This window comes from Panthera tigris, chromosome B1 (assembly GCF_018350195.1).
Source record: "Panthera tigris isolate Pti1 chromosome B1, P.tigris_Pti1_mat1.1, whole genome shotgun sequence".
NCBI classification, from domain to species: domain Eukaryota; kingdom Metazoa; phylum Chordata; class Mammalia; order Carnivora; family Felidae; genus Panthera; species Panthera tigris.
The window spans coordinates 170,049,739-170,073,949 of record NC_056663.1 but is presented as its reverse complement, the minus strand read 5'-3'; the positions used below and the strand labels follow the sequence as shown (position 1 = coordinate 170,073,949).

Sequence of the window (24,211 nt, the reverse complement as noted above, 5' to 3'; positions counted from 1 at the left end):
CTGTTTGTAATGTGTGGGGGGGGATCAGCTGATTCTTTCCCACCCTGACACTCCCCCCCCACCCCGCCATAGGGCACCCCCATGTGGTGAAGATGGTTAAAGGGTTGTAATAGGGGAATGAAGACCTGGAATGGAGAAAGAGATTCTAACAAAGATGCAAAGAGAAAAGAGGTACAGGAAAGAAAGAGAGAGGATGTCTGCTCTTAGTGAGCAGAGGCTGTGTCCTGGCTGGCTCCGCTTCTGGGAGGCCACTTGATGGTCCAGGGACAAATGCCAAGACGCAATTAGACTGAGACAGGAGAAGGACTCCACTTCATGCTAAGCTCTTTGAGGCTCATCTTTATCCCCCAGCAAACCTAACACAAGATGAGTAAATGAATGGAATTTGCTCAGTGAATAGGAACATTATGCCTCAATAAAGTCATCCAGTGATTAGCAACAAAATCCTATGTGGTTCAGTAATACTGAAGCGTGTGCCTATCAGTGTCAGGTACCAACAAACCAAGGCCCTTGGCTATCACCGTAAGCAGAGCTCACCCCAACCCATCGCTTGAAAGATGGAGAGGGGCGCCTGGCTGGCTCAGTCCGTTAAGCATAAAGCATTTGTCTGACTCTTGGTTTTGGCTCAGGTCATGATCTCATGGTCCATGACATCAAGCCCTGCACTGGGCTCTGTGCTGACAGCACGGAGCCTGCTTGGGATTCTTTCTCTCCCCCTCTCTCTCTCAAAATAAAAAAATAAACTTTAAAAAAAAAAGAGAAAGAAAGAAAAATGGAGAATATGGGGCCTAGGCAGGGTAAGTGAGGTGCTGAAGCCCTGTAAGAGCAGGCATGTGATTGGAATGTAGATCTCACTGCCTCCCAGAGAAGACGAAATAAAGAACCACAGATGTAAGAAACAAGACACTGTCTACTTTCATGACAAGAAGGGTCATAATAGTTGCAAATATGGAGAGGAGCCTTGCAGGTGAGAGATGCAGGTTAGATGCCCTCTGTGTCCTCAAAGTAAAGGAAAATGGGTTGTTGAAAAAACAGAAGACTGTGGTCAGGCAGGCAGAAATGCCTGCGTGTTAGGGATCCAACTACTTTGCTGAAAAAAGCCATTACTTAATAGTGACCTTTTCCAACTGCAATTCTCTTGAATACTCAGTTATCAGGATTCACAAAGGTTAGCTGCAAGAATCTCTGTGTTAATAAATACCACGTGGAATTTTTTCAAGCTGCAATTCTTTGTTTAAACATCATATTTCTTCCTCATGGAGAGCAGAAATTTATGCTGCTATTTATGTCTAAAATAACATCACTTCTGCTAAATAAACAGATCCTTTAAAAAAATAGAAATCAAGCATTTGAAGGCTCTCAAGGGTTATTCCTGCAGACATCCCCTCCATGCAACCAAAAGGACCCAAGGCTAATAAGATATGCAGTAATTATAACACGTCTGGCCAAGAGACGTCCTTCTGTGTGTAAATATTTTATGGGGCAGCGCCATGCAATGGCACCTATGGAGTAAAGTATTGCCTCAGTGAGCCTCAGGGAATCTTAACCACTTCTCATTAATCAGCCTCTCTTAACTTTCTGTACCTAGAATGCTGTTTCAAGAAACCAAAAGCCACTAAAAAATGAAAACATCCCTGAAAGATGGTATTAACGCTATTTACACTAAGAGGAAGCATTTCTGCGGTTTCAAATGCAGCATGCATGATAATCAAAAACCTTACCTTGATGACCTGTTGGGGCAGAAGCAACAAGTCTAAAGAGAAATCACAAGTAACATCCACTCTACTAAGCTGTTAAAAAGATACTCCATTTTACCTCGTGCTCTGGGGTAGGAGATGGCGTTACAGAACTAAGTGACCCTTTTCTAGAACCATGGAGATCTGCTGGGGTGGAGACAGGGCGCTCCCACTGAGTGGTCCCTGTTGGTATGTGCCAATAATAGGTCCCAGCGACGTCAACGATTCTCTTCCAGCCAGGCGGCAAATCCGGATCGGTCTGAAAGGAGTGATCACTCCATATATCTGCTGGGAAATGGAAAATAAGAGGGTTTTATTAAAAGCGAAACAATTACAGTGTTCCAATTTCATCCCTAAGAGTTTGGAGAATCCCACAGGCAGATGCGTCCACAGCACTAATGAGAACTAAAGACATCCTATGGACACAGAGTATGGTAAAGGGGACGATAATGGAAAGAAACAAGAGAAGAACTGGAAAAGAAGACGGACACTTGAGAATACAGACATTAAGGACCCGTCATCAAGTCATCTTACAGCTTCAAGACTCCTGTGAGCAACTTAAAAGCTCCATTAGCCGAAATCAACGACCCAAGCAAAATTCTCGAGGTTACAGGCAAAATCTACTGACTCCTTTATAAATCAGGAAGATTTACTGGTTGGCATCTTATACCATTTTCAGCAATGGGTGGAACTCTTCTTTTCTTTAATCACTTTCCATAAATGAGTACTGTATTTATAGCTTTGCTTTTACAACTCCTCCCATTTGACTGTCCACATCTACAAAGTAGCAGTGTCTTTTCTAACACTCTACAATTTGAAATTGCGCACAGAAGATTCCTAAGGAAGGCAGACTAGAAAATCCCTGGAATTCAAGAAGGGACCAGACCGACTATAAAAACAGGTCATGAAGGAGGGTGAGTGTGAAATATGACAGAGAATGGTGGGGACTGTGGCGAAATGGAAAGCATGTGCGAAGTCCAAAGGCTTTCAAATTAAAAAAAAAAATAATGTGTTATATTATGTATGTGTATAGCAGGGGGAGTATGTGTATAGCAGGGGGAGTAAAATACACATGTTGGGCAATTTCAGCGATCCCTGGCCTGTATCAACATTTTATCAGTTTACTGGGTAATTATTTGCTTTTTAAAAATCTCATTTTGGCCTTCTTTGAGTTGAATATGAAATGAGTGGGCAAGAAAAGAGGAGAGAGAAGGAAGCAGAGTAGGAAATCCATAAAGAAGGAGCCACCGTGGAGAAATCACAGGTAGCTGTATCAACATATGTACATATATAGGTAGTGAAACTTCAGAAACTTGTGCTTTAAATCTGAGGATCGCTTTTTTTCTAAGGATGAGACCTATGGGGCCACTCGTCAGAGGAGAAGCACGTGGGCTTTGCTCTGTGCAAATGCCATTGCATCACGTGGGCAGGCGTCACTGACTGTTACAGCGACAACAAGAAAAAAAGGAACCAAACAAAGAGGTTGATTAAGACTATGGGCACAGATGCGCATTCATGTGGTGGTTTGGCATCCCAGCATTCACTTTTCTCATTTAAATCTGCCAGGGGCAAAACTGCCACTTGTCTCAAATTATGATGGACATTCCCCCTCCCCCTACAGGAAATTAAGCATGATTACATAATTTCAACTTAACTAAAATTTTCAGAAACAACTTGAAACAAACATGTATACACTCCTTTGTCCTGTGTCCTTTTCAGTGGTGCGTAGGGGTTGTTTTTAGCATCTCAAGTGGGACAGGAAAAATAAAATACACAGGTCTCTGGATTAAGTTGGGAGAAAAACCTTGTCCCATTCTAGTGGTTTACAGAACCAAGCTTTGCGGCTTGAAACTCTTGAAAGGGCATAAAGAGGCTGCTAGTTACCATTTCTGTGGTTTTTGGGGTCTGAGGGTCTGAGTTTACACATTTACCCTTGTTGTCTCTACAGTTGGGACATAAGCACATAGGCAGGATACCACCTTCAGAATATGGAATCATGTTGGACCAAGGACAGAAAGCAACATCAGTGGCCTTTGGGTTTGGCTGTCTATCCAGAACCTTGAAGGCAGCAGAAGAGCATAGCGCTCTTCTGTCTGCAAACAGACCTACCTGCCTATATTTGGTTTACATTCTGAGGCTCTGCTGAGATTTTGTTGGAATTAAAACAAAAAGGAGATTTCTTCTGGTGCTAAAAATTGATGATGATATGATTATGATAGAGGAAGTGAGGTTGGCACATTGACAGTATTATTAACAGTTCCAGAAACATGTATAGAATCCCTTCCACATCATCCCACACTGGGTTTTAAGGGACATAAGCCCTTAAATTAGGGCAAAGAGACATCATATCTGTCTTGTTCATCATCATATTCCCAATACCTAGAATGGCAGGTGTTCAATAACAGTGAGTTGGATGGATAGACGGTGGATGGATGGAAGGAACGAAGGAAGGAAGAATTAAGAAGGAGGGAAAAATAAATGACTGAATGAAGTCTTTGAATGGTGGGAATTGGAACTTAGCAAAAGAAGAATTCTGAAGAAATCAGTTCTGTGCAGTTTCACAAAACAGAGCAATTTCACAACCCCCAAGAATAGCAATGTCTACTTTCCTTGATGGTGTATCTGAATGTTCTTATGGATAAAAGGAAACATAATATGACAAATTGGAAAGAGTCCTGGGCTGGTGGCCAAGAGACTCTAAGTTGAGATTTTGGTTCTTTTTTTTTTTTTTTTTTTTTTTTTTTTATTGATAGGTACCACAGGGAACACTAAGAAATATTCTGAGGCACCTCGGCCTCATTACATTTCCTTTTGTTTAATCTTGTTAGCCCCCAATTTCCTTTGTTTTCCTACGTAAAATTAGGTACACACTTAAATAAGTACTTTGGACCTTATTCAACAGGTCAGTGGTTTTCAACTTTTATCAAAGTGGGAGGAAGACAGTGGTGTAGGCAGATGGAAGCCCAGACCCCTCCAGGCCCTACTGACCACACCAGCACCATTTTTCAGTTTCCACTACTGGTCTTACATGTACGATTTTCCTTGAAAACAGAGATCAGGGTTTTGTTTGTTTGTTTTTGCTTAAAATAAAGTTTGACACCATAGCTAAAGCAAAAGTACAGTGGGGCCAAGACATCTAAACCCCAAGAAGCTGCTTCTGTCAACGATTATTCAAAATATTGCAAAGCAGCTTAAAATAGTTGAGTACCATAGTGCACGTGGCATGAAGGAGGGCACGCAGACTAAATCAATATAGGAAAAATCTATAAACACCAGGTGATTAGAGGAGAGAGTTCCAACCCCTTCTGATTCTCAGAAAATTACTTTGTGTAGCTTTGCTGGAGACAAAGGAGCTGATGCTGCAGAAAGGAAATGGTTGCTGATAGTTTCAATGCCCTTCTGATTCTCAGCAGTTTTCTCACACTGAGTTGTCTGTCATGAGCCCCTTCTTGGCAGATCTGCTTAGAGTTCTGAAGTCTTGGTATTCTTAGTTTTCAGCGGGAACACACTGAAAGACCTCCATACTGGAGAACTCTTTTCTTTTGGGGTGAGTCACTGTGGAACAATAACCTTAGGAAGATCCATTCAGCACTGGCCAGCATAAAGCAAACCACAGGATTCCATCCCAGTTACCCAATGTCAGGATTGGAACTCAGACCAACTGTTGGTAGGGAGTGGGGTGACTTAAGGAAAGATTTATAGGAGAGTTAAAATGGAGAAATCTATAGAAAGCTGGAAGAGTATTTTTTTAATGTTTATGTTTATTTTTGACAAAGAGAGAGAGAGAGAGAAAGAGAGAGAGAGAGAGAGAGAGAGAAAGAGAGAGAGAGAGAGAGAGAGAGAGAGAGAGAGAGAGAGAGAATATGAGTGGGGGAGGGGCAGAGAGAGACAGAGACATAGAATCTGAAGCAGGCTCCAAGCTCTGAGCTGTCAGCACACAGCCTGATGCAGGGCTTGAACTCACAAACGGTGAGATCATGACCTGAGCCGAAGTCAGATGCTTAACCGACTGAGTCACCCAGGTGCCCAGCCTGAAGAGTGTTTTTAAACATTCCAGTAAAACTAGAAATCAGGGGAGTCAGCAAAGACTCTAAATACGGCACAACGCAGCCTGGCATGCAACCAAGTGTGAACTCTGTACGGGGCCTTTGTATTTTGGCTCAACTGCTCATTATTTGAACGACCTCCACCAAGTTACTCAATCTCTTTGGGCTTCAGATGCTTATCTGTAAAATAGGGATCAAAACAGTGTCTACTCTGCATCACTGGGCATTGTATAAAACACTCAGAATAAAGGTTGGCATAGTACAGGCATATTTACCACATAAATGTTCACTGTTATTGCTATTATTATACATCATAGGTCTCCAAAGCCAACAATATAATAATATACTAAGTTCACCAAATCCACCATAAAAAAAATATTTTCTTATGTCCAAAGGAAAATTCCCCCTATAGAATTTATGGGGCTATGTGATCATCATGGTTCAAAGAATAAAGATAAAAGAAGATAATCTTACGGTGACCCTTTCTCTAGAGAGAAGGTCCACCGGACTCCCTTAGCAGGGCTGGACTTTGAGGACCTGGGCAGGTCAGAGGAGACCAGACTCTACCCACCATGCCTTGCTGAGCTTCTGGCCTGGCTGGCCGGGGTTCTCCTTCGGCCATACCTCCTCTTTCTTCAAATGTCTGTCTCTCAATTAATGTGGAAGGAAAAATGTAAATATTTCATAATTTTAAAAACAAAGATTCATGTCCCCTGTGGTCTACTTTAAAGCAGATTTACTAAATTTTTCCTAGGTTTCTCTCAAACACGAACCACCCCCAAATGAATAAAGTTGCCTTGTTTTGCAGGATTCCTGAATTTTTTCTCCCACGGTGGGTCTAGGTCCTTCATTACCAAAAAAAAAAAAAGTTCTCTACCCATAAAGTAAAGCACATCTTCACATTACCACATTTAATGCTCACATCGATCCCAGCTCGAGGGCAAGGGAGGAACTATTAGCACGCCAGGACAAGAATCCAGGCCTTTCAAGGTTTAAACCCAACTGACATTAGTGCTGCCATGAGGTTCTGAAAGCTAGGAACAATACTGCTGTTAAGAGAACAAGTTACAAGGGGCCCAACACGCATTGAAGGCTGAAGTACCCAGATCCTTTCTTACTTCTTTACTGCAGGAGCTCGTGGAGTCTCCACAGCTCCCCTATGAAGAACACACTATTGTAATCCCCTTTCTAAGGCTCAGGGAGGACAGCTGCTTGGTTTAAAGCCAAGGGGGTAAACTATGTCCCTATGTCTGGATGGAGTTACTTTTTCAGCCACCACCTGAGAGAAACCAGTATGGACAGCTTGGGGGAACGGAGAAGCTGTAAACAGTGGTGAAAACAAACGAAAAGAACGCAATGGCTGCAAGTCTGGTGCTAGGAGACCAGCCAGCTGACCTGACCAAGGTCAAACAGCTAATAAGTTGAGCACAAAGATCTGCCCCAAGGGGCTGGCCCTCAGCCCGCCTGGAGCCACCCTTGTCTGGGTACATCAGCTGGAGGACACTTCCAGTGTAGGCTTTACACAGGATCCTCCTTTTTGTGCCTAATTCTGCTTTCAGTAATCCGGACAACCACTCCAGCTGGCCCCCTCCCCATCAGAAGCCTCAGGATCAAATTCCAACCTCAGGCCCACTGCAGAGACTAAGATTCCACATATTTTCCCTCTTCCCCTCCGTATAGGATCTTGCGCCTAAGAGGCTTTCAGATCATCACTGCATCTCGCTGAAGGCACTGTCACAAGCTAACAGGACAGTTCAGCAGTAAGAGCTGAAAGCCACAGGTGTCCTTTCAAAGTGGCTCTGTGGCCCTTCGTTGTTTGTGGTTTTGTTCTGGAAGCAGAGCCTGGAAGTCAGGGTATAAAATGGCAAGGCTGAGAGCCCCCAGAAAGTCCCTCTTTGTGCCGAGAGCCTCCTGGGGCCAAGAGCAATACTTGGCGTGGGAACAAGGAGCCCATCTGTGAGCAGCAAAGACTGGCGGTCCCTTCCAGCCACCTCAGGCGCCAGTGCCTGTGCTGTGGGCCTGGCTCCACTTTGGCTTCTTCTTCGCAGGGACCCGCTCCCCACACCCTTTCCCCGTGGAGATGTAGGTGAGGTAAGCCCAACTCTAATCATCCTCTCCCCGGGGCTCACTTGCAGGAGCCCAAGGGTCAAATGAAAACAAATTCGCATCCAGCAGCAGCTGGAAATTTCCTCTGCTGCTCCAGAGGCCACAGGAAGGAGGAATGGATGAGCTGAGATTCTAAATTTGGCAAGGTCTGCGGTGCAGAGCACAAAAGCTTCCCTCAGTTCCTCAGAATGGCACCCACTCCCTTCCTCCACCTTTGTGTACCCAGTGCCTTTGATGTGCAAGGCATGGGGTGAGGGGGGCAGCAGGAAAGAGTAGAAGGAGTAATTCATTCAACAAATATTTCCGGTCTGCTCTGTGCCAGGCATTGTTTTAGGGCTGGGGATGCATGGGGTCACGAGTTAGATCTGGTCCTGCACTGGTGACGTGGGGCAGTGGTTCTCAAGCATAAGAGTCACCTGGAGAACCTGCTAGAAGCAACAACTGGGTATCACCCCAGAGTTTCTGGCTCAGCAGGTCTGGGGTAGGGTCTAAGAATCTGCATTTCCAGCAATTCCCAGGTGATGCTGACTCCACGGTGCTGGTTTGGGACCATGCTTTTAAGAACCATTGGCCTAAGAAAATAGAAAAGGTAGTAATTCTTCCCCATCCAACTCCACCTGGCGCCTGGTTCCACAAAATAAGAAATGTGAATGGATGTTCATCCATCCATCCATCCATCCATCCACCCACTTATTCACTCACTCTTTCGTGTTGAGGGGTTCCAATAAACGTCAAGTACTATTTTTCTAGAAGCTGGGAATATGGTAATGAATAAAAGAAGCAAATTGGGTCATGTGATCAACCGTGTCTGGGAACGGGGTGGGCTATTTGGACAGGACAGTCTGGGAAGGTCTCGGAGGAGCAATATATCCCTAAACCAGAAAGGGCCAGACTTGCGAAGAGACAAGAGAACAGCATTCCCAGCAAAGGGAATGTAACTTGTCATTGTAACAGAAAAATCGCTCCAGGCAGGGCTAAGTGGTCTAGGATAAGATCAAGGCCACCAGGACTAGGCTTTCTCCCTCTATGCAAAGGAACTCTTGAAGGTCTTTTGCGACCTGTTTTTAAAATCAAGAGTATTCCACACAATGCTTCCATTCTTCGACAAGGAAAAACTCTTTCTTCCAAAGTCTTAGCTGCAGCTGCTAACTTATTTCTTGAACAATATTATTCCTGAAGGAGCAGATGCTTTAATACGAACTACACGTTTCCCTCGCTATCCAGAAGTAGATGAAACCTTTCAAAGGCCAAAATGGCAATAAAGCTAAAAAAAGAAGCAAATACCATTAATTTACATGGAAAAAATTTTGAGGGGTCCCAGACCCAAAAAATAACCTCTCTTAGGTTTTTCTGATCCCCCAGGACACATCTTGCTAATAAATGCACAAAATAAATCAAGATAAAGCACAGATGCTCACAGACACAGCTCAATGCTGTGGCGAATGGGTGCTGAGTTGCTAAGCATAGTCCCTGGGAGGGAGCTTAGTGGGGCCACCCTCACTGCTGGGGGTGCACGCCACACCTGTAACATCTCACTGCAAAACAAACGCTGAATACGGTTTTTACCCTTTTAAGTAAAAGCAAAAGTCCTCTTGGATTTCTTTTGGTTCGTGCAAACAGGTACTAATGCAGGTGTTTTGAAAAAGCAAAGTGGCATAACAAATTTTGAGAAGATTTGAATTGAACTGTATCTGAATTTAACTCTGAAATTCTTTTTGATCACCTGGTGGTCTGCTTCCTTTGCCTTTCTTCTTGTCTCTCTCTCTCTCTCCCCTTACTTAGTCCCTTTATTTTCTTCTGGACCCAGAACTTCCTTGTCAGAATAGAGCAAGCAAGACTCTCGATCCCCTCCAGCTTCATCACCAACTTCTGGAGACAACAGCAAGGAACCAGGGCTCTGGGACTACATCACTTATTATAGATTTGCTGGGAGTCCAAGCAGTATACGGAGGCTGCTTAGAATCTGGCGTCAAACTGTCCTCAGCTGAAGGAACTGGCAAAAACAATGACCATGGATACCAGGGAATAAGCCCCAAAATGTCCCAAATCTGTGAGCTTTCAGAATTCTGACCCACCAGCCTGCCAGACAGTGAGGAAGAAAGCTCACCAAAAAGTTTTAGGGCCTCTTCTATTTCTTGATACTTATTTGCAAAGGCATGAAGGGGACCCTGAAATGTCTATCCCAGACTTAGGAAAATTACACGTTGTACTCAACTGCACTTTCCTGAAGTGCCTTTCTTTTAAGAGTTGCAATAACATTCTTAACAGTTTTGGGAGCACTAGTTTCCTAATACTTTCTCTCATGTGTTTCTTCTAAAATCATAATATTAAAATTTTGGAGTGTCCTTGAAATAGGAAGCTATTTGTAGCTGAGGATTTTTCTGTTAAAGATTCTTGAGTAAATATTCCAAGAACTCACTATTTAAACAGTCCTTAAATTGGGGCATTATAACATTACATACTTTGTATATTTTTATCAAGTATTTTGGCATAAGATCAACACAAAATTTCTTAATTTAAACTCACTGGAGACATAGTCTTTGCTGGGCTTAGTCTACTAGAATTGTTTCGGGGCCAGGTTACTATCACAGACAGGAGAACTGGAGTTAGCTGGCAGTTTTGAATCTCTGCTCCAGTGCTGGCCGTGTCACCTGTGACAAATGGCTTAACTTACTTTCTTTCTTTCCTTTCTTTCCTTTCTTTCTCTCTCTCTCACCCTTCCTTCCTTCCTTCCTTCCTTCCTTCCTTCCTTCCTTCCTTCCTTCCAAATGGTACAACTACTTTAAGTTTAGTTGTTTGGGGTTTTTTTTGTTTTTGTTTTTTTTAATTTATTTTGAGAGAGAAAGAGCATAAGCAGGGTAGGGGCAGAGACAGAGAGAGGAGAGAGAGAATCCCAAGCAGGCTCTCTGAGCTGTTAGCACAGAGCCCGGCATGGGGCTCGAACCCACGAACCGTGAGATCACGACCTGAGCTGAAGGCAGACACTTAACCGACTGAGCAACACAAGCAACCCCAAATGGCTTAATTTCTAATGGCCTGTCCGCTCACTGTACAAAAGAGCCGGTCCCACCCCACGGTACAAAGCACTGGCACAAAGTTGGGCACGTAGTAATCACTCAGTAAATGTTTGTAACTAGCTATGAATCGCTTCACTCAAATGTGGCTTTGGGGGGAAATATCCTGTAATACATAACATTTTTTGAAATGGCATCAGCCACAGCTCATTTCATTTAAAAAGATTTCGGAGAGTTTGCAGCCACCAAACGGGTTTTTACTAAAAAGACAGTTTTTTATTTAGATCAAGAAAACGGGATAATATTGGCCACCCACGTATCAACTCAGAAACATGAAAACACACTGGTTTGAGTAAGTGGCACCTCTTTAATTAGCATGTGGCTCTTTTATGTCATGAAGCTTAGCCATTAAAGAAGCAGAAATGAAGTCAGAATAGTCTTGTTAAGTGTGCTTTATGAAGACATCCTTCTTTTGAGTCTGTTTCTATTCTCCCTCATGTCCCCATGAAAGTATGTGTATAGGAACTGTTGGCAGAAGGTAAAAGGACACTATGCTTCTCTGTTCACAGACTGTTACCCAAAATCAAAACATAATACCCGAACCAGGGACCCTGCAAAGGCAAACTTAAAAACTAAAAGGCAGAAGATGTAAGTAGCTACAAATTTTCTGGAGGAAAAATTGGTATTTGTAAATATCCACCCATCTGTACAAACCTACATATACATATAGGTGAGGTTAATCATATGACTGGTTAAAGACTATTTTAAATACCATCAGAAGGTCTCATTCTAAACACCCAAACATACAATAAAACATGTACTTTCTTTTAAGTTATGAAACGAGATGTTAAAATCTTAGGATGATATGAAATATAACCTAAGAACACTATTTCCTTTTAAAGTGTGCACTAAGTACGAAGTAGCACAATTTACAAACACTTCTGAGAAACCATAGGCTCAGTAGCTACCCCCTCCAAAAAAAAGCCCTTATACATAAACTACTAGGTATTTACCCACAGGGTACAAAAACACAGATTTTAAGGGATACATGCACCCCGATGCGTATAGCAGCATTATCAACAACAGCCAAACTATATGGAGAGAGCCCAAGTGTCCATCAACTGATGAATGGACAAAGAAAAGGTGGTATATATACACAATGGAGTATTGCTCAGCCATCAAAAAAAAAAAAAAAAAGAAATCTTGCCATTTGCAATGACATGGATGGAGCTAGAGGGTACTATGCAAGGCAAAATAAGTCAGAGAAAGACAAATACCCATATGATCATTCATGTGTAATTTAGGAAACAAAACAGAAGACCATATGGGAAGGCGGGGGGCGGGGGGAGAGGAAAGCAAACCAGAAGAGACTCTTTACTATGGAGAACAAAATGAGGGTTGATGGAGGGGTAGTGGGTGGGGAGATGGGCCAGATGGGTGACGGGCATTAAGGAGGGCACTTGTTACGATGAGCACTGGGTGTTGTATGTATATGATGAATCACTATATTCTAAAACAATATTACACTATATGTTAACTAGAATTTAAATGAAAATTGAGAAGAAAACAAAAACTTAAAACTTGAGTGGAGACTCGTATTTTACTTTGAAAAAGTTATAGGCCATTTCGGTAACCTCAATTTTATTTTTCTAAGAATAGCTAGGAAAAACCTGTATTGCATTGAAACAACAAATCTCCAAAATTCAAAAGTCTAATCACAATAATGAATGGAGAATGACTGCAGGTGGGCGTGCTCTTGAAATCAACAATATTTTGGACAATCTTTTTAATTTTTAAAGTTCATTTTTTTATTTAGTCATCTCTATACCCAACATGGGGCTTGAACCCACGACCCTGAGAGCAAGAGTCAAATACTCTTCCAGCTGAGTCTGCCAGGTGCCCCAATTTTTTGATAATTTTAAAAAGTAAAGATCGTATTTATATCAAATTGCTAGGCAGGTTTATTACTTTTTTCTCCAGTTGTCTGAGTAAACCACTCACCTGCTCAATGACAGCAGTACGTCTTATTCCATACCAGATGGGATTATTACGTTTGGCAAGAAGATTAACAAATCAGACCTAATACCCTTTGCTTTGTCTACTCCTAAACACAGTGTTCTAGAAAGATCTATGATTATATGGAAATTAAGCAAAGGGTAACTGCACAACATTATTCAGAGAATATGTCCAACTGCCATAGCCTCAGTCAACCTAAGCACACAACTTTCTTATTTATTATTTCACAGTGAGCAGTGGGGAAGAGAAGACAAAATACCACCGCAGGCATGAATCTTTCTTTGGCTTCCAAACAATGAGACAAGATAGAATTACTTCTGGCACCACACTCTTTCAGGGTAGACGGGTTTGAAAGTATATTAAATAGAGCCAATATTTTCCCCTTTATTTTGGCAGGGTCTTCAATGTACTTTCTCTTTGAGCTGTGGTCCTCCTCAGGCTGATACACAGTAGCAATGAGGACAAGGTAGAAGCTATTCCAGAGGTTGCCTTGACTAACTTCAAGGTCATTATTATTCTAAATGATGGCATACCAGGACTTGACTTCTCAGCGGTGTTAAATATTAGAACAAAAGATGATATCGAGAATCTAGGAAATAGGCACAGTATTCTACAACAAATTACAATTTGGTCTTTTATCAGTGTATTAAAAGAGTAAGGTGAATGGATGCCATCTTTTCCAAAATACTATGTGTCGGAGCACACAGAACTATATTCCCATAGATTAAAATGTATATATTGTGTTTCTGATACACGAACTAGAACATGTATTTCTATAGCACTACAGGACTTTCAAAGTGCTGTAACTAATCCAATCTCATCTGATACCACAAAATCTTGTGATGCAGGTAAAAGAGATCTTACTCCCATTTCATAGGTGAAGAAAAAGATTTCAACCAGGTGAACTAACTTGATGAGGCTGGGGAACTGCTTATCGTTGATTATGGAGAAATCTTTGTGTATTTTTGTCTGGAAACCATTCTATTTGTTAAGTGCATTTTTAAAGTTTTAAGTGCCCTTAAAAATATCAGCATAACTCAACTAATCTGTCCATCTGCCAAGGTGGTTAGTGGACAAACTTTAGTATTTGATGTAAAATAGGATTTCTAGACTATGGATGGGGGAAGGAGTTCAGAGAAAAATATTTTCCTGAGATTACCTTTTAAAAACACAATTAAAAAGATCAAGGTAAAAGCTATTTTTTATTACTTCTCTGAGATATTTAGTCTCCATCCAAATCAAAAGAGAATTTAAAGCAGCTTATGTAAAAGATATAAACATATTTCAACATGACAGGATACAGCCATGGAGTTGAGAAGAAATTTCATTTTTTATTCCAAAAATTTACAAAGTTTTAGTTATCTAATAGTAGTAGTTTATCAAAAAAGAAACTTTTCCTAAGCATCAAATCTTAGCATGCTGGAAACAGCACTAGAGGTAGAAAGGCAGTAAACTGATAATGGAGGTGTTACCTTGCATCTAGGTGGTTTTATTTTGTCAATCTTGTTCTAAATTTTTTTTTTAACGTTTATTTATCTTTGAGACAGAGAGAGACAGAGCATGAACAGGGGAGGGGCAGAGGGAGAGGGAGACACAGAATCCAAAACAGGCTCCAGGCTCTGAGCTGTCAGCCCAGAGCCCGACACGGGGCTCGAACTCACGGACGGCGAGATCATGACCCGAGCCGAAGTCGGCCGCCCAACTGACCAAGCCACCCAGGCGCCCCTTGTCAATCTTGTTCTAAATTGTAATTGTGTTGCACAATAGGTAATTAAATGTAAACTTTTTTTTTTTTTTAAATAATAAAGTTAACTGGGCAAACCATTCTGTACTATTCCTCTTGTCTATGAGAAGCGTGGCGCTGGGGTCTCATTAGTAAGATACCTGTAGGAGACACTGAAAGTTGTTCATCAATATCCAGTGTCTTCTTCCAAAGCGGTAAATACTTTTTACTGGAAACGTGCCCACCCAGAGCACAGAATACATTTCCCAGCCTTCCCTGCAGCTAGATGGTGAGCAGGCAGATCACATTCTAATCACTGGGACGTAAGTACAAGAGCTGTATGCTAGTTTCCAAGAACCGTTCTTATAGAATAGCTGGCAGGCATATGTTTTCTTGCTGTCTGGAAGAGATATGCTGCCTTGGACCACGAGGACGCAGGCTATACTCTAGCGATAGTGAAGAAGTACAGCCAAGGAATTTGGGTTCCTGGGGTCTTTGGGGAACAGAGCCACCATATCAGTGAATTGCTACTTCCAGGCTTCTGTGTGAAAGAGAAATCAATTTCTATTGCAGTAAGCCACTATTATTGTAAAGTTTTGTATTATGAGCATTTGAAATTGATCCTAACTCATTTATCTGATGGCACAAAACAGAATTCCAGATCTAGCACCTAGGAAAAGAAACAGGTTCTAATGGATTGGCTTTGTAATCTCATATTCAAACCTAAACCTATAAGCATCTACACTATGGAGTTAAGGAACCCAGGCTCCTGACTCCCGAACTCTTTCTAAAACAGCACACATTGCTGGGATGTCACTTCATTGGTTACCACCCATTCACTTCCTACCACCCACCAAGCCAAACACCTTAACCTCGTCTCCTACTCCCGTCAAAAATACCGAATGAGGAAACTGTGTTGGGTCTAGTTTTTCACAAACCTCAAGAAGTACCTACCAGGATGCAACCACCCACAAGCAGCATCTTAGTCGCCAGTTGTTTGATTCAAGGTTTTGAATTCTGTGATCTATACTGCGCTCCACTCCCACCCCCTCTGAATCTAGGTCAGGAGAGAAAAGCAAAGATTCTCCAGTGGAAAACAAAATGGCAAAACCAGTCAGCTGCTCCGCACCTGTGCGATAACTTGGGTCTTCTTTTCCAGTAATGAAAGAGTGATGATGTGCAGAGCTCTGAGTTTTTCAAAGATGCTGAGGCTACTGGCAGAAAAGAGGCAGGGGTATTTGTGGATCCCATCTGCCAGGGATGCACGTGGAGAAACTGTCATTTCCTTATGCTTCTCAAAATAGGATCTAGCCAAAGACAATATTAGGTAATTGAGCCAAAATTCCAGGAAAGGACAAGTAAATGGAATAATTATTCTCAAAAACCTCAAACAATAAATGGGCGCTCAAAGTTTTGAAAGACCGCCTTTCTGTAAAGATCAGGATATGGAACTGTTTGGTGCTTAAGCTGTGGGCCCCCAAGCACAACATGTTCAGAAAAAGTGTCACAGAGATGCTATTAATCACAAATTAAACAGATCTAAGTTCCTGAAAGCAAAGGTCAAGCTTGTTTCTCTTTTTATTTGAATCAACCAAGGTACCGCAAATATGTCTCACACATACTAGGTGTGCAGTCTAAGTTTTCTGGAGGTTAGTGAATGCAGTTGGGAGTGGCTCCCTTTTCTCATCTCATTCTCTGAAACTAAGAAGCTACCTAGATAATATCTATATGAATGACAACTACAGAAAAGAGGAGGACAAAGAAGAGGAAGGAGAAGGGAAGGAAGGAGGGAAGGAAGGAGGGAAGGAAGGAGGGAAGGAAGGAGGGAAGGAAGGAAGGAAGGAAGGAAGGAAGGAAGGAAGGAAGGAAAGAAGGGTGGCAGGGAGGGAGGGAGAAGGGGGTAAGGACAGGTACCACTAAGCATCCTGCCTGCTGAGTGTGAGTTGAGTTCTACTTTGCTATGACATGTAGAATAACTGTTGGCTAGTTTTATTCAGCCTCGAATGCACCAGTTAACCCACTGGGCCTCCAATTCCAGCCAATAGGCTAAAATTATTTTCCCACTAGAAAAAATGCTCTTAAAGCATTATCAGTTCTCATCTGCAGGTTGTCTGGGAAGGATTCCAAATTTATACGCAACAGAAATAGGATTTTTTTCTTTTCGTCTCAAATTCTAAGCTCTCACTTGTGAAAACTGATTCATACAAAGTTTTTGTTCTGTGTTAGCTCCATTTCTTTCTTTCTAAATCTGTAAAGGATGGCCTACCTGGTCTTAAATTCTGGTATGTTCTAAGCATCTTGTGCCTCAGTTTCCCCATTACCTTCTCTCTCTGAAAGAAATCACTAGAACCTAAAAGCTGTTGAGAGCACACAAATAATGCTTAGATCTCAGAAGTGGGTTCAGAGGAACATTCTTTGGAAGCAGATGAATCCAACGCGGTGCCACAGTTTTCCTTGTTGCATGCAGAACAGGCAGCGTCCTTGGGACAAGTATCTGTGTATGTCGAGATCTTCGTCCTAGATAGCTGTTTGTGCTTCCTTCCTTCCTTATAGAGACAAACCGTGTCTGTCTTCCTGTGTTGCAGATGTGCCTGGATGAATGAACTGAGAGCACTGACCCCTCCTTTCAGAAAACATTACAAGTGGGAAGTACCTAACCGTGGAGTCAGGAGTGGAAAAAAGTTGAGTGAAAGAAAATGCTGGGCTTTTTTGTTTTGTTTCTTGAAATTTCTCTTGGAGAAACAAACTATGAATTACTTTTAAAAGCAAGGGCACATTTTTGGTGTGAATTTTTGATGGGGTTTTTCTTTCAGATTAATAACTTTTTTTCTTCCACTTTCTGCTTCAATAACGAATTCATTTACAATATATCTTATGCTCTGCTGATAGAGCAAGACTTGCAAATAAAGATTACACTTGTACTTGGCCCAGATTTCAACTGGTCACCCTAGGAAAGCTTGACCTTTTTCATATACTGAGTCTGTTTGAGAAACGTATGTATGGGAATTGAATTGGTTAGCAACCCCCGAAAACAATAAGCCGTAACTTGATTCACTTTACTGGTCAAAAGGATCTGATTCAACAAACAACTGCAATCCTGTATTTTTCACCGAACAAAATTATATGAAAGTATCTCCATCAATAAAAATAAGAAAAAAAAAAAACCTTGTTTTTCCAACACAAGTAGATAGCATATACCCTATGAATCAGCAATACTGGATGTATATCCCACATAACCTCTCACGCAGTTCCATCAGAAGAGGTGTGTGTGTGTGGGGGGGGAGGTGGGGGGGGTATTCCCTGTGGGATCAATTGTGGTGCTGGGGGCATGGAGACACTCTAGGAGCCCATCATTCTGTGAGGGGAATGGGAAATGTGTTGGATCCACACCATGAAGCACCATGCAGCAGTCTGAAACTAGGCATTAGCTGCACATACAGTCTTATGGATATATTTTTTAAACACAGCACACGATAAAAATATCCTTTAAATAAAGAACACACACACAGTAACAATAGTCTCCATCACAAGTACACTTTTGAACTGAAAGTTACTCATTAAACACATTAGATGATGGGTGGAGAATGGGAGGGAGGGAGGGGAATGACAAGGAGTAAATAAGGAAGCAGGTAAAACAAGAGAAATATTTTTACGTGTACGAGTGATGAAAATACATGATGAAACAGTGCATATGATTAACTCAACTATCTGCAACTGAGGTTCAAAACAAACTTACTTATTTTACATTTATGTCTTTTCCTAAACAATAAAAGTACTAATGAAAACTCATCACAGATATAGACATTGCTTAGGCGGTCTAAAAGGACTCAGGGCTTTAAAAAGCCCTAAGTTGTGTCCACTATGGAAGGCACTGGCCCCACAGGCACCCGAAACACAGCTGGTCTGAACTGAGATGGGCTGCCAGTGCAAAACACACACTGGGTGTGAACATTTGCATACAACCAGAAGAACAGAACATGTTAATAATTTGTATATGGGTTATATGTTAAAATGGGTTACATATATTGGGTTAAATAAAATCCATGACTAAAAGTAATTTCATCTGTTTCTTTTTTTAATGTGGCTATTAGAATATTCAATATCACATATGCGGCTCACATTGTATTTCTAACAGACACACTGGTCTAGAGACTTCCAGTGAGCCAGGGGCTCAAGAGGAATCCCTTCTGTAAAAATTCCTTTGGCACCTCAAATTGGGAGGTCCTGAAATACATAAACGTGGCCTCCTGACTGGGAGGATATAAAAGCAGTTCAGGATTAAATACTAAAATTCTAGATAAGGAATTGCCAACAGTTTGAAACACCTACCACCGTCCATTGCACTCATCTTAAAACTTTCCTAGGAATAATGCTGCTCTTCAGAAATTCAAGTCTACTCCTTGAAATTTGACTAAAGGAAAAGAAAATTTCTATTATAGCTCATTCTGAAGCTATGACTTACGATATAATTGGAAAAATCTGATCCAGTTTATCAATACAGATACACAGATGTATGATTTAAGCATCCACTACTGGGAGGTTCTTTTAAAGTCAAAATGGCCTTGGCACTAACAATTTAGAGATTGTGTATTCACAGTAATTACTCCTCTCTTGTTTGTTCTCTCTCTGTCACATGTAGACTATTTTTCCTACACTCTTTTGTATGGACCAACTGCACCTATTAAACATCTCTAGGCTCTTTTATGACAAGACCCTTGGATTTTCATTTGTCTGCCCCAGTCCTGAGTAGAATGTTTGGCATTTATGCACGGTCAATGACTATCCATCAAATTAACTGGAAGTGAGTATCTCTAGAGAAGCAGATTGAGATGTCTGGGGAGGACTCAAGTCAGCTAAGTTACTCTTTTGCGATTGCTTAGGAAAATTACTAGAAAGTACCAAATACTCAGCAATGTTTTCACACTTCATCAACGTCAGCATCCACAGTAATGTATTATTGAGGTACTTGTTAACATGTGCTGGACACTGTTGTAAACATTTTATGTGTCAATTCCTTTACTCCTTACAAGAACCCTTTAAGATTGGTCTTATCTTTCTCCCATTTTATGGATGATGCATAGTGAGGAGAAGTAAATGACTCCTGGTCCCAGAACTAGTGACGGTGGAATTGAGATTCGAGGCAGGCAGTTCCACCCCAGAACCCATGCTCCCAAGTACATGTTAGTCAACATACAAAATTACCCATTTCAGGATTGGGTCCAGACCAGTGCAAGGTTCTTATATTCGTGCCCTACTTTTCAACCTCCATATTGTTGCTTCATTTTAAGCTCTCAAGAGCCTCACCTGGATTTGAAAATGGTCCATAATCAGTGACTGTGACTGGACTGCTCCCTCTAATCATACCACAGCTAGTAATTTCCCAGAGAATACCCATTTCAACCACTCCCTCCTCCTCTTCCGGTACAAAATAAGCAGGCTTCATGGCAGTGCATTCAACCCCCTCCTTCAATGGTTTCTGCCCGCTTGCCATCTTACTCCTTTATGCCCCTTCTAAGCCAGGCCAACTGCAGACTTACTGGTCTCCCAACACACCACACATTTCAGCCTCCCTGTGCCTTTGCTTATGCTGTTCCCCTGGACTGGAACCTCCTTCATTACTGCCCTCAAACTAAAACTTCAAAGGTTGCTTCCTCCATGAAATTTTTCCTAATCACCCATTTTAGAAAATTAACCTGTTTCTCCCTGTACTACCTCCTTTTAGATACAAATTATTTAGGGCAATTTTTTCCTTAGTATTATTAGTTTCCAATATGAGGCATCCACCTCCCTCAGCTCCTAAAGATAAGTCAAGGATTGTTGTGTATGTGTTGGGAGCCATAATGGATGCCATTGAGAGACAAAGGTGAATAGGGCCCCCTATACAACCACGTTCATAAGTTCAGAATTTCTTATACGGGCAACAAAATACTATCAAAAGTTTTGAGCAGGGGCTGTATGTGTTTTGAGAATATCATTACTGACAAGACAGAAGACAGATGACACGGAACTGCATTAGTGTAAAAATTATGTATCATAACACATGTTCGAAAATTACAAGTTTGTAACAGAAGTGAAAATATCAAGCCAAAATAACACATAATTACAAATTCTACATCCCTATTTAATTTTGCTATCAATATAAATCAGTAATTAAAAACCCAGTCACCGGCCATTTAAAAGACTGCTTCCTCCCAGCGTGTAACTGTTGTCATGACAACGTGACTTCAGGCTATATCTCTGTACACAAGCTTCTGTTTAAGGAGAGAGGATGAGGATCAATCAGGTTAAATCAAGAATACACGGACCAGTTCTAGAATGTAAGAAAACACCCTTCCGCCCAAGGTTACCCAATATAATCTCTTTAAATCCCTGTAAGTATTAGAAGCAGGCTGAGCTTTTTTAATCAATAAAATTGTGCTTTAGCATCTATGTTCTGCACATTTAATAACATGTACTGAAGTTCTACACACTAGCCCTGTAATTAGTGAGGGAATTCTTCAAAACATATTCTACCCTTTCACTTACTGACATCCCAAATCTTCCTAAGTCAGAAACTGCCCATCCTTCTTCTGATCTCATCCCTTCTGCAGGATGTAAACTCATTGGGGACTGATTCTCCGCTTCCAAGGAGATGGGAAGGGGGAGTAAGGTGGAGGTTCATTACCTCTTCCACCCTTCCAAATTACATAAATGGTGAACATCTTACATGACTATGCAAACTAATTTAAAAATTCTGTGGGAACATGTAATATTTGTGAATAAGAGCCACAAATGGATGAAAACTTAGCTAAACGTTTATAAATGAAATCATTTTCTTCTTTTTTTCCGTGCCTCGGACTTTCGATTAACACTGCCACCTATCCCCACTCTTTTTTTGTGTCAAAGGCATTTAGACTCACTGCATTTGGGTTTATGTTTATGTGTTTATTTGGAGACTGAAGACAGAGCATCCTGCAGCCACCCACCTTATTTCAGTACTGGTCAGGTCAGTAGGACCAGCATGCCCCAACACCATGGACTAGAGTGGTTCACACCAGGGCACTTCCCATGGGGTATTTGGAAATGTATGGGAGTGTTTGGGGTTCTCACAATGGCTAGGGAGCATCACAGGTGGTTAGGAACCAGGGATGTGAAATGTCCTGCAATATGTAAGGCAGTCTAGTGAGAGGAACAAATCATCCTGATTTTCCTGGGACTTTCCTGATTTTAGCACTCCTGGTCCCAGGCAAACTGTCACCTTAAGTCCAGCACGAATGAAGAACTGTCCCTGCCAACGCTGAAGAGTTTCTTCCTCTCATGGACAGGAAAAATACATTTGCCCCTCTGTCTTCTAAAAATTCTCTATGGTTCCATAACTCTTCACTCTCTTCTGACTATGCCATTTATTTACAGTTATTATCTCAGAAGGGAGAGCAATTTTCTTCATACATACTTTTAACTTAGATGTTCCCAGACACGGGTGAACGCTCAAGCCAGCTTTTGTGAAAATAATTCCTACAAGGCTATGAAATGTCTTCTTATTGCTCAACATGTATGTACTGACTGAGAAACTCCAGCAAAATCTAACAATGAGGAGCTATTAACAGAATTCTTCCTTGAGAGACTCAAACTCTAGGAAGAAGGAAACATTTTAAATCTAAAATTCAAACTGCATTTTGAGAAACAGACCAGTGGCTTTTTGAACCTGCTTTCTTTTTCTTTGGTTTCCTACATGAATTTTTTTTTACAAGTAATTTACTCAATTACTCTCAAGCTAAGAAGACATTTTATATGACTGACAAGAATAAAAACTAGATTCTCTACTTACTCATTCAAACAGAGGACACAATAATTAGGGTGAAACTCTCTAAGGATCACATCATACATCTTTATGCAGAAATAGCAGAAACTTTCTCTGGGAAAATGGTTAAGTCAGCTCCTTTTCATTCTCTTTAAGTCTCCCCATCCTGAGGCTATTAGACAACAGAGTTGCTCAAGGATTCTGCGACATTTTTCCTAGAAATACTTTCCCAATATAGTCATCAAGGAGCTCTGGTTTCTGTTTAGTAATAGTACTTTGGAGGCCCAAAGGAGTTAATACCCCTAACTGAATACGGAAAATGTTTTAAGAGCAAGGAAAGAAAGTCTATCATGTAACTGCTCCTTTTGACATCTTTTGGTTCTTAACCTGACAGCAGGTGGCATATGTTTTACTTTATAAATTAGGTAAAGCATTCTCCCAAATTCTTGGTCTTGGTTTAAAGACCAAGATTCTTGATTCTTGATTTAAATCATTGATGTAGATGTGAAAAGGCTAGAGCGCATAATAAATCCAGTCGTATTCCCATTGAGGCTCTCATTGAACTTCAGGGCATATTCTTATGGACCAATCGGTTTAGAATAACAACGACTCGAGAAAACAAAAAGACAATATTTGGTTTCAATGAACAAAAGTACTCTCAACATAAAACTCTCCAAAATTAAAGCTAGAGTTATAAACTAGATAAATTGTAGACTACTTGGTTCTAACATGCTTGTTTTATGAAGAATTCACTCAAATACTTCTTTCAAATATTTCTTTATAGAGACTTTGTCCAATTTCAAATATTTTTAAGCCACTCACTAATTTTCAGAAACTCCTAAATAGTAAAATGAAAGATTCTAGAATAAGCCACTGTGGCACTTAAATTATTTTCAGCTGAAGGTATTTGAGTTCCTGAAATCCCTCACCTGCCTAAAAGCAGAACTTCCCAAAAGAACTCCGTTGTCCATTAACAGATGAATGGATAAAGAAGATGTGGTATATATATATACAACGGAGTACTACTCAGCAATCAAAAAGAGTGAAATCTTGCCATTTGCAACAATGTAGATGGAACTAGACTGTATTATGCTAAGTGAAATAAGTCAGTGAGAGAAAGACAAATATCATATGATTTCACTCATGTGGAATTTAAGAAACACAACAGATGAACATAAAGGAAGGGAAGGAAAAATAAGATAAAAATAGGGAGACAAATCATATAGACTCTTAAATAGAGAGAACAAACTGAGGCTTGCTGGAGGGGAGGTAGGTGGGGGGATGGGCTGAAGGGGTGAGGGGCATTAAGAAGGGCACATTTCGGGATGAGCACTGGGTGTCATACGTAAGTCATGAACCACTGGGTTCTACTCCTGAAACCAGTGGTACACTGTATGCTAATTAACTTGAATTTAAATAAATTAAAAACAAACAAATAAATAAATAAATAAGAACTTCATTGTCATAAATTTCCTCTCCCTAGGAACAACTCTAATCTCTTCTGGGAGATGAGAAGTTAGTATCGAAACGGAATCAAACTATCATATCTCCTCCCTATTCTCCTAAGAGACCACTTCGCCTTCCAAAACAATTATTTGCTTTTTCATAGTGACCTTCCCCCCACAACCTTCCAAAAAGTCATGTGTTCTTCCAGAAGTGCCCTCTGCCCCTCCCATCTCTTATTAAGAGTGTATATAAACCTCAAATTCTAACAGCCTCCTTGAGTCACATTTCTTTGTGAACTCTCATGCATAAGTATGTAATTAAATCTGGGTGTTTTTTTTTTCCCT

At 41.1% G+C, this 24,211-nt stretch overlaps 1 protein-coding gene across 13 annotated transcripts in view; it reads right to left on the bottom strand.

Annotated features, from left to right (window-relative positions):
- The window catches only part of APBB2 (amyloid beta precursor protein binding family B member 2), a 382,950-nt gene that overhangs the window by 123,139 nt on the left and 235,600 nt on the right, over window positions 1-24,211 (bottom strand). For 8 of the 13 annotated variants that reach the window (XM_042984641.1, XM_042984643.1, XM_042984639.1 and 5 more), the window contains one exon: window positions 1,816-2,024. In XM_042984641.1, coding sequence (XP_042840575.1) covers window positions 1,816-2,024 — 209 coding nt within the window. Of the gene's footprint in view, window positions 1-1,815; window positions 2,025-20,807; window positions 20,893-24,211 lie in introns of all 13 variants that reach the window. The other 5 variants (XM_042984642.1, XM_042984646.1, XM_042984648.1 and 2 more) reach the window with 2 other exon arrangements.